The sequence below is a fragment of the Anolis carolinensis genome, unplaced genomic scaffold (assembly GCF_035594765.1).
Source record: "Anolis carolinensis isolate JA03-04 unplaced genomic scaffold, rAnoCar3.1.pri scaffold_12, whole genome shotgun sequence".
NCBI lineage: Eukaryota > Metazoa > Chordata > Lepidosauria > Squamata > Dactyloidae > Anolis > Anolis carolinensis.
In genome coordinates, this window is record NW_026943823.1 from 7045618 (window position 1) to 7056888 (window position 11271).

The 11271-nt window shown below is 38.3% G+C and overlaps 1 protein-coding gene across 3 annotated transcripts in view; it reads right to left on the bottom strand.

The window, feature by feature from the left end:
* sytl4 (synaptotagmin like 4) overlaps nucleotides 1-9594 on the bottom strand; it is a 47842-nt gene extending 38248 nt beyond the window's left edge. For 2 of the 3 annotated variants that reach the window (XM_062964083.1, XM_062964082.1), the window contains exon 1: nucleotides 114-140. In XM_062964083.1, the coding sequence (XP_062820153.1) occupies nucleotides 114-125 (12 nt within the window). In that variant the 5' untranslated portion in view covers nucleotides 126-140. Of the gene's footprint in view, nucleotides 1-113; nucleotides 141-9494 lie in introns of those variants that run through there. The other variant, XM_062964084.1, reaches the window with a different exon arrangement.
* Nucleotides 9595-11271: the final 1677 nt, after the last annotated feature.

Here is an 11271-nt window from a genome sequence, read left to right on the forward strand (position 1 = left end):
AACAAACACATAAAGAGTTTAGATACAGACAAATGCCATTTGAAGGAAAGTCAAGTATTTTTACACCGAACGGAGATACAAGTGGCATCAAAACTGATGATCAGAAGACTTACAACTTGTTCCATCCTGACAATATTGAAGTGTTTGCCGAGCTTGATAAGCACCCGAAACACTTAGCATTTAAATACCTGGATTTCAAATTAAAACTCGAGAAGAAATATTCCTTTGCTTGGATGCCACACACATACATTGTGTAAGAATGCTGAGTGGAGCTGTCAGAATGTGTGATTCAACAACTTAGAATCATAGAACTCTAGAGTTGGAAGAGAAGCCAAACACACTTAAACCAAGTACAGTAGAGTCTCGCTTATCCAACGTTCTGGATTATCCAACGCATTTTTGTAGTCAATGTTTTCAATCTATCGTGATATTTTGGTGCTAAATCCGTAAATACAGTAATTACTACATAGCATTACTGCCTATTGAACTACTTTTTCTGTCAAATTTGTTGGATAACATGATGTTTTGGTGCTTAATTTGTAAAATCATAACCTAATGTGATGTTTAATAGGCTTTTCCTTAATCCCTCCTTATTATCCAACATATTCGCTTATCCAACATTCTGCTGGCCCGTTTACGTTGGATAAGTGAGACTCTACTGTATCTTAAATCAATATCTTTTCAACTCGTACCTAGTTGGGTTGGTATGAGTTTTTTAGGCTGTATGGTCATGTTCCAGTAGCATTCTCCCATGACGTTTCGCCTGCATCTGTGGCAAGCATCCTCAGAGGTTTGTTCAGAGATCTGTTGGAAATGAGGCAAGTGGACATTGTATGTATCTGTGGAATGTCCAGGGTGAAAGAAAGAACCCTTGTCTGTTTATTAAAGCATGCATGAATATTGCAATTAGCAAGCTTGATTAACATTGAGTAGCCATGAAGCTGCAGAGTCAATCAGTGAGGGTATCTGCTTCGGGCTGTTGTGTGGAATTCCAGATAGCAAACAATCAAGTCCCAGGGAACACCTCCCAAACAAAGGATGCCTCCAGGCAACAACACTGATTGACTTTGCAGCTTCATGGCTACTCAACGCTAATCAAAATTGCCAATTGCAACATTTATATTTGCTTCAAACAAACAAGGGTTCTTTTTCCCATCCTGGACAGTTCACAGATACATATACACTCCACTTGCGTCATTTCCAACAGATCTCTGAACAAACCTCTGAAGATGCCAGCCACAGATGCAGGTGAAACGCCAGGAAAGAATGCTACTGGAACATGGCCATACAGACCAAAAAACTCACAGCAACCCAATATCTACTTAATATTATTTATGAAGGTTTTTATATCCCAATTGATACAATATGCTTTCCAAGTGGTTTATCTTAAACATTATACAAAGAGTATAGGCAAAAGTTTAAAAGCAAACAGAAGAAAAATCCTTAAAAACACACTAAAAGCTTTGCAAAATTCATATCTAACAATGGCATATCATTCAGATTTGACTAGGCTACAAAATCTGTCAGAGAGCAAAAGAAGAAGGCTGCAAACCAGTCAGATCAGATAGAGAGAGAGATGGTCCTGGAAATAAATGACCCGGTGCCCCACCTGTCGCAGTCAAAGAATGAGGTCTAACCAGCTGAAGAAGTGGGCAAGTAACCCATGAATGCAATGTGAGCCTTGTGCTCACTCACAACTTATACAGAAAGGAAAACTGCCTCTGATATGGAAGGCGATATATAGCCATCCTTACATTATACACATACATACATGTTAATGTTAATATTTTAAATATTTTTAAAAATTTGTGTATGTTTTAAACATATTTTATAATGTTTATGTTCTTCTAATATAGAATATAGAATATATTGTTTTGGGTCCCACTCTGGGAGAAAGGTGGCATCCAAATGCAATAATAATAATAATAATAATAATAATAATAATAATAATAATAATAGGGTTGTTGTATGTCTTTTGGGCTGTGTGGCCACGTTCCAGAAGTATTCTCTCCTGACGTCAGAGAATACTTCTGGAACGTGGTCACACAGCCCAAAAGATATACAACAGCCCTGTGATCCCAGCCATGAAAGCCTTCGACAACACAATAATAATAATAATAATAATAATAATAATGATAGATGAAAAACAACAGGAAAAACTCAGCCGCTATCAGGACCTCAAGATTGAACTTCAAAGACTCTGGCAGAAACCAGTGCAGGTGGTCCCGGTGGTGATGGGCACACTGGGTGCCGTGCCAAAAGATCTCAGCCGGCATTTGGAAACAATAGACATTGACAAAATCACCATCTGCCAACTGCAAAAGGCCACCCTACTGGGATCTGCACACATCATCAGAAAATACATCACACAGTCCTAGACACTTGGGAAGTGTTCGACTTGTGGTTTTGCGAAACGAAATCCAGCATATCTATCTTGTTTGCTGTGCCATACAACGTCGTTGTGTTGATGATAATAATAATAATAATAAGTTTATTTATATCCCGCCTCCATCTCCCCCGAAGGGGACTCGGGGCGGCTTACAACAAAATCAAATACAAGCAATGATAAAATATGAAACATCAACGGACAAAAACAGAAACCAATAACAAAATATACACAATAGACGAAAAAACACAATGCGGTATTAAAACATCGAATTAAAAACAATAGTGGATAAGCAAGGTGAACATTATGAGTAACATAATTCGTAAATAGATAAAGTGCAATAGATTCACCCTATTATTATTATTAGTATTATTATTATTACAGTAGAGTCTCACTTATCCAATACTCGCTTATCCAACGTTCTGGATTATCCAACACATTTTTGTAGTCAATGTTTTCAATATATCGTGATATTTTGGTGCTAAATTCGTAAATACAGTAATTACTACATAGCATTACTGCCTATTGAACTACTTTTTCTGTCAAATTTGTTGTATAACATGATGTTTTGGTGCTTAATTTGTAAAATCATAACCTAATTTAATGTTTAATAGGCTTTTCCTTAATCTCTCCTTATTATCCAACATATTCGCTTATCCAGCATTCTGCTGGCCCATTTACGTTGGATAAGCGAGACTCTACTGTATTATTATCGCATTAGGTAGGGAGGAGCCCTGAATAATATCAAGGAATCGGGAAAAGAGCGACCAATAAACGAACAAATACACAGAAGGTCGGGATAATCAAGTTCTAAAGCTAAACAATGCAAAGCTCCAAGCAGTTCTCTAATGTGAGTGGAGTATGGCGTCAACAGTTTGCACATGTGCATTGCACAAATAATGGGAACCCGCAGCCACGACTCCCAATGCACTCAGATTCTTCCAGACATGTTCACCATGAATGCACACATATAAAGCCACATGCAATGTGGCACTGGAATGAAACACACTGCAGGAGGAAACAAGGGCATCCAAGGCCACGATGTTTTCCTACCTCAAGTGGAGCAGCAAACCCTGCCCTGTTCAAGGCAAGCTGCACACTGGTAAGGTTATTCTGGTTTTGGAAAGCAATTTAAAAAAAGAATACAACGATCACCACTCCCCAATTCCTGGAAGTAGAAGTACATTAACAACAAATTAAATAACTAACAATTGGCTAGGCTTTTGTACAAATTGGCCACCTTGCTCCACCTTAAGGCGTGAGTGCATTCACAAGGCGAGAAAATTAGTGCAAGTTGCGAACAAGGTAAGTTCTGTAGGTTTGTTCTTAAGTTGGAGTTATTAGTACAGTAGAGTCTCACTTATCCAACATAAACGGGCCAGCAGAATGTTGGATAAGCGAATATGTTGGATAATAAGGAGGCATTAAGAAAAAGCATATTAAACATCAAATTAGGTTATAATTTTACAAATGAAGCACCAAAACATCATGTTAGACAACAAATTTGGCAGAAAAAGTAGTTCAATATGCAGTAATGTTATGTAGTAATTACTGTATTTACAAATTTAGCACCAAAATATCACGATATATTGAAAACATTGACTACAAAAATGCGTTGGATAATCCAGAACGTTGGATAAGCGAGTGTTGGATAAGTGAGACTCTACTGTAAGTCGGAACAGGACTTTTTAAAGTGTAATTCTTGCCACATATGTGTGTGTGTGCATATGTATGTGTGTGTGTGCATATATATATTTATATATTTTAAAGAATTTTATTAAATTTTTAATACTACATTGAAAGAGTGAGAACAACCAAGGTATAGAAAAGTAAGAAAAAGAGAGAAAAATAAAAGTCTACAATCTAGAAAAATATACCCACACAAAAAACAAACAAAAACAAACAAACAAACAAACTAAATGTGACTTCCATTCTATCTTCTTGGATAATATTTTCTTATTATTCAATAATATTTTTTCTTACTAAAGAAAAAAAATAGTAAAATTGTCTCTTGTAATCTTCATTTTCTCAAATTATCCAGATAGTCCTGAAGATCGTCCCAATTTGTTCTTTTCATTATTTTGCCTGTATTTTTTGTTTGTTCTTAAGTTGGATTTATTAGTAAGTCGGAACAGGACTTTTTAAAGTGTAACTCTTCCCACATATATGTGTGTGTGTGTATGTGTACATATATATGTGTGTGTGTTTGTAATATATACAGTAGAGTCTCACTTATCCAAGCTAAACGGGCCGGCAGAAGCTTGGATAAGCGAATATCTTGGACAATAAGGAGGGATTAAGGAAAAGCCTATTAAACACCAAATTAGGTTATGATTTTACAAATTAAGCACCAAAACATCATGTTATTCAACAAATTTGACAGAAAAAGTAGTTCAATATGCAGAAATGCTATGTAGTAATTACTGTATTTACAAATTTAGCACTAAAATGTCACGATGTTTTGAAAACATTGACTACAAAAATGCGTTGGATAATCCAGAATGTTGGATAAGTGAGACTCTACTGTAAGTTCTGTAGGTTTGTTCTTAAGTTGGATTTATTAGTAAGTCGGAACAGGACTTTTTAAAGTGTAATTCTTGCCACATATGTGTGTGTGTGTGTGTGTAATATATATGAGAATATGAGAGGCCCACGGTGGCACAGCAGATTAAACCTCTGAGATACTAAACTTTCTGACTGAAAGGTCAGGGGTTCGAATCCAGGGAGCGGAATGAGCACCCGCTGTTAGCCCCAGCTTCTGCTAACCTTGAAAACATGCAAATGTGAGTAGATCAATAGGTAGGAAGGTAATGCCGCTCCATGCAGTCATGTCAGTGGCCATATGACCTTGGAGGTGTCTATGGACAATGCTGGCTCTTCAGCTTAGAAATGGAGATGAGCACCAATCCCCAGAGTTGGACATGACTAGACTTAATGTCAGGGGAAAATCTTTACCTGTATGAGAATATGCATGCATGCTTTGGATAGCATAGGAAAATGTCTGCTTTGCTGTCTGTGCAAAACAAGATTTCCCCTCCCTTTCTGTCCCTGTGATAATTCAATTTTGAAAAATGTGGCTTGTTGTGGAAACAAGGATTGGGGATAAAGCTTCACTGGTTCAGTGAGATAATAACTCTTCCAGGATTTCCCTTCCGAGGAGTAAATTTCTCTCCCTGTTGTCTCAGCTCTGTTCTTGGGTCATTTGTAAATCAGATATTTGTAACTCAGAGATGGCTTGTATTGTGAACCTGCGGAAATGTGAGCGAGGAGAGAAGTTTGCCGGGCACTTTCGAGCAAAACCATTTCCTTTGTCCTCCCAATCACAAAAGCACACACACCAAGTTTATCTTCACACACAATAGGGAGGAAAGAAACGTCTGAGAAAACATACGCAGCTCTGACATCAGAAAGGCAAACAACTTTTAGGAGAACAGGAAGGCAGCCTTGGGAAGGAATCCAGTAAAAATGACAGGCGAGGTTTGGGACGCTTACGTTGGCACTGCACTCTTCCAACTCAAAGGAAGTCCTAGTTCGAAATGCACAGAAGTTTGAGAAACTTTGTCAGACATTACTAAATTCGTGAGCAGGAAAGCCTAAAAAAGCAGGACACCATGAAGTGCAAGCTGTACTACCGGAATTGTGGGAGTTGAAGTCAAAAAACACCTGGAGAGCCAAAGTTGGCCCATGCCTGGTGCAGATACAACTTTCACAGTATAATCCCAAGAAAGGCATCTGTTCCAAATCCAATCCTTATGTTGGATAAGTGAGACTCTACTGTACATGCTTCTATAAAAGATACATACTAAAATATATCATATAATAGAATATAATACAAGACAGTTTCTGAAATAGCCGCTTTGAGTCCCCTTTGGGGAGATAAAGCAGAGTATAAATATAATAATAATAATAATAATAATAATAATAACAACAACAACAACAACAACAACAACAACAGTCCTAGACACTTGGGAAGTGTTCGACTTGTGATTTTGTGATACAAAATCCAGCATGTCTGTCTTGTTTGCTGTGTCATAATAATAATAATAATAATAATAATAATAATAATAATAATAATAATAATAATAACAATAGTACAAGAAAGCCACACTACAAACTAGAGCTGACAGCTGGCACAACAAAACATTGCATGGAAAGTTCCTTGACAAAATTGAAGGAAAAGCTGATAAGGAGAAGACCTGGCTCTGGCTCACGAATGGGACACTGAAGAAGGAGACAGAAGGCCTGATCCTTGCAGCCCAGGAGCAAGACATCAGGACAAAGGCAATTAAGGCCAAGATCGAAAAATCAGCTGATGACCCAAAATGCAGACTCTGCAAGGAAACCGATGAAACCATTGATCATATCCTCAGCTGCTGTTAGAAAATTGCACAGACAGACTACAAACAGAGGCACAACTATGTGGCCCGAATGATTCATTGGAACTTATGCCTCAAGTACCACCTCCCAGCAGTAAAGAACTGGTGGAATCACAAACCTGCAAAAGTATTGGAAAATGAGCACGCAAAAATACTATGGGACTTCCGAATCCAGACTGACAAAGTTCTGGAACACAACACACCAGACATCACAGTTGTGGAAAAGAAAAAGGTTTGGATCATTGATGTCACCATCCCAGGTGACAGTCGCATTGACGAAAAACAACAGGAAAAACTCAGCCGCTATCAGGACCTCAAGATTGAACTTCAAAGACTCTGGCAGGAACCAGTGCAGGTGGTCCCGGTGGTGATGGGCACATTGGGTGCCGTGCCAAAAGATCTCAGCCGGCATTTGGAAACAATAGACATTGACAAAATTACAATCTGCCAACTGCAAAAGGCCACCCTACTGGGATCTGCACGCATCATCCGAAAATACATCACACAGTCCTAGACACTTGGGAAGTGTTTGACTTGTGATTTTGTGATACGAAATCCAGCATATCTATCTTGTTTGCTGTGTCATAATAAAATAATAACAATAATAATAATAATAATAATAATAATAGATTCGTGTATGAGCCTTTGATACATGAGTCAACTGACCCAAAGCCGGAAAGATACTGGGCTGGAAAATGACAGATACTGAGAAATATATCAGGATGGAAATTCAATCCAAAGCCAGTTAAAAGTGGTATCACACTGGATCAATTCCGTAGTGTAGATGCACTCTGGGGGAGATTGAGGGCTCTAGAGGAAGATAATGGCAAATAAGGGAAATAAGCCGAGATACCAATAAAATTACCGTATATACTTGAGTATAAGCTGACCCGAATATAAGCCGAGGCACCTAATTTTACCACAAAAAAACTGGGAAAACATTGACTCCAGTATAAGCAGAGGGTGGTAAATTTCAGAAATAAAAATAGATACCAATAAAATTACATTATTACATTATTATTATTACATTATTATTACATGTATTATTTTAGTCTATTATTATTAAAAGGATACATAAGCACATTTACATTGAAGACGATGAGAATAATGATTTGATCAGAGTTGGACAGTCTTATCTTAAATTTGAGCTTGATGTAAAGATTCAAAAACATTTAACCTACTGATGCCTCATTGTTTTTGAATATTTACATCAAGCTCAAATTTAAGATAAGACTGTCCAACTCTGATCAAATCATTATTCTCATCGTCTTCAATGTAAATGTGCTTATGTATCCTTTTAATAATAGACTAAAATAATACATGTAATAATAATAAAAATAAATACAGGAAAATAATACATGTAATAATAAATAGAGTAAAATAATAAATGCAATAATAATAATAAGATCAGAGTGAAATAATAAATGTATTAATAATAATAATAATAGAGTAAAATAAATGTAATAGTAGCAACAATAGAGAAACACAATGTTATAATACCAATAATAATAAATAATAATATATGTAAATATATAATAATATTATATAATTATATAATATTATTATATATTATTATATATAATAATAATCTATATATATAAAAGAGTGATGGCATCAGGGCAGCGGACAAAACAACAAAACTACAGGCCCCCCAACCTCGAAATTTGACAACACAACCCATCATTCACAGCTCTAGGTTGATACAACAAAAAGAAAAGAAAAATAAAGTCCTAATTACAGGGAGAGGAATAATAGTTTTTATCCAATTGCTGCCAGTTTGAAGGCTAAGCTCCATCCACTTGGTCTCCTAGCAACCTACTCAGCCCAGGGGACAGGCACAGTTAGGCCTCACTTAGGCCTCTTCCACAGATTATCAGATTTGAAATGGATTATATAGCAGTGTAGACTCAAGGCCCTTCCACACAGCTATATAACCCATTTAGAATCTTATATTATCTGCTTTGAACTGGATTATCTTGACTCCACACTGCCATATAATCCACTTCTGTGTGCATACTAAACATAAAGACAACCATACAACAGACATTCAATACAATTTCTCACCAACGCCACCAGACAACGCCACAGCAACGCGTGGCCGGGCACAGCTAGTAATATATAAAAATAATAAATGTACCATATATTCTCGAGTATAAGCTGACCCAAATATAAGCCAACCAGGACCCTCACCCGAGTATAATCTGAGGGGGTTTTTTTTCAGTCTTTAAAAAAGGGTTGAAAAACTATCTTATACTCGAGTATGTACAGTATATGTGTGTGGAATAATGTCCAGGGTGGGAGAGAGAATTCTTGTCTGTTTGAGACAAGTGTAAATGTTGCCATTGGCCAATTTGATTAGCAATGAATGGCCTTGCAGCTACAAAGCCTGGCTGCCTCCAGCAGACAAGAGTTCTTTCTCCCATCCTGGAGAATCCACAGATATATAAACCTCTCTTGCTTAGTTTCCAACAGACCTCCCAACCTCTGAGGATGCCTGCCATAGATGTGGGCGAAACGTCAGGAGAGAATGCTCCTGACGAATGCAAACTCATAGCAACCCAATGGCAAATAGGTTTGCCATGCAAACCATCTCAGGGGGTCAAATTGCACCAGCCCTGCAGCAGGAGGCGAGAAAAGCACTCTGCGTATGCTCAGAGGCTGCATGCAAGAGGTTTGGCTCAGTTAGAGGAGGCAACAGCTTGCAAAGGCGAAGGAAGAGAAAGAAAAAGTACCTGTCTCTCTGCTCCAGGCTGCGGGAGAAAGAGCCTCGTTGGCCCGGGAGGAGCCGCTCCCTTAAAGGGGCCGCGCCCCTTTTCATGCCCGGCTCTTAAAGGGACAGCGCCCTGGCCGGGACTGCACGGGGCGTGGCCTCACCTGGGTGGAGGCGTGGTCTGGGCAGCAACAGCACCTCCCATCCTCCCTGGCAACTAATGTACAGTTTGGTGATGCCAAATACCTTGTGAAACTACAACTCCCGGGACCACATAATCCTGAGCAAGTGGTGCCAAACTGCATCAATTCTACAATGTGGATGCTATATTTAGAAAGCTTTGCAGCACTTACCTGTGCTGGCCAGGTAAGAGGCTGCAGCCTCACCAAAGGGGAGATCCTCAAACATAAGGAAAATAACTCTCTTACCCATACAGGCACAAATAAGTTTTGCAGTACTTCGTTGCAAAAATTAAGCACCAAAACATCATGTTAGACAACAAATTTGACAGAAAAAGTAGTTCAATATGCAGTAATGCTATGTAGTAATTACTGCATTTACGTATTTAGCACCAAAATATCACGATGTATTGAAAGCATTGACTACAAAAATGCGTTGGATAATCCAGACTGTTGGATAAGCGAGTGTTGGATAAGTGAGACTCTACTGTATGTCTTATTCATACAGGCACGATAAATAAGAAGTTTTGCAGTGCTTATTTGCAAATTGGAGTATGTCTTATGCATACAGACAACATATACGATGCTTTGAATTACTTTGCATTTCCAGCAAATTGGAGTATGTCTTACCCATAAAGGCACAACAAATAAGAAGTTTTGCAGTACTTATTTATACTTCCAGCAAAATTGGAGCATGTTTCTGGCTGAGGTTTTAGGGCAGGAGATGCACTGAAGGAGCCCCCAGTGGCGCAGTGGGTTAAACCGCTGAGCTGCTGAACTCGCTGACCAAAAAATTGGCAATTCAAATCCGGAGAGCAGGGTGAGCTCCCAGTGTTAGCCCCAGCTTCTGCCAATCTAGCAGTTTGAAAACATAGCATAGGTAAAGTAAAGGTTTCCCCCTGACATTAAGTCCAGTCGAGTCCGACTCTGGGAGTTGATGCTCATCTCCCTTTCCAAGTTGAAGAGCCGGCATTGTCCATAGACACCTCCAAGGTCATGTGGCTGGCACGACTGCATGGAGTGCCATTACCTTCCCGCCAGAGCGGTACCTATTGATCTACTCACATTTGCATGTTTTCAAACTGCTAGGTTGGCAGAAGCTGGGGCTAACAGCGAGTGCTCACTCCACTCCCCATGACCTTTCAGTCTGCAAGTTCAGCAGCTCAGTGCTTTAACACACTACACCACTATTTATTTTTTCCTTTTTTACTATTTTTTTTCTATTTTTTTCTACTCTTTTCGATCTTCATATATTGTTCCACCTTTTTATGTATATTTAAAATGATAAATAAAATACTTTTTAAAAAAACACGCTACACCACTGGGGGCCCTTAGTACTATCATACAAACATGGAAAAAGTTTTTAAACTTTTGCAGGACATTTGCTATAGTTTTTTCATGAATATCTCACTCAGCCAATTCAACAGAGTTTACGGCAGCCACAAAAATGAAGTTTGTGGAGTGTAACAATTGCTTTCAAAGGAAGGGCTGAGCAATTAAACAGGGATAATTTATTTATTTATTTATTTATTTACAGCATTTATATTCCGCCCTTCTCACCCCAAAGGGGACTCAGGGCGGATCACATCTATATATATATAAAAGAGTGATGGCATCACG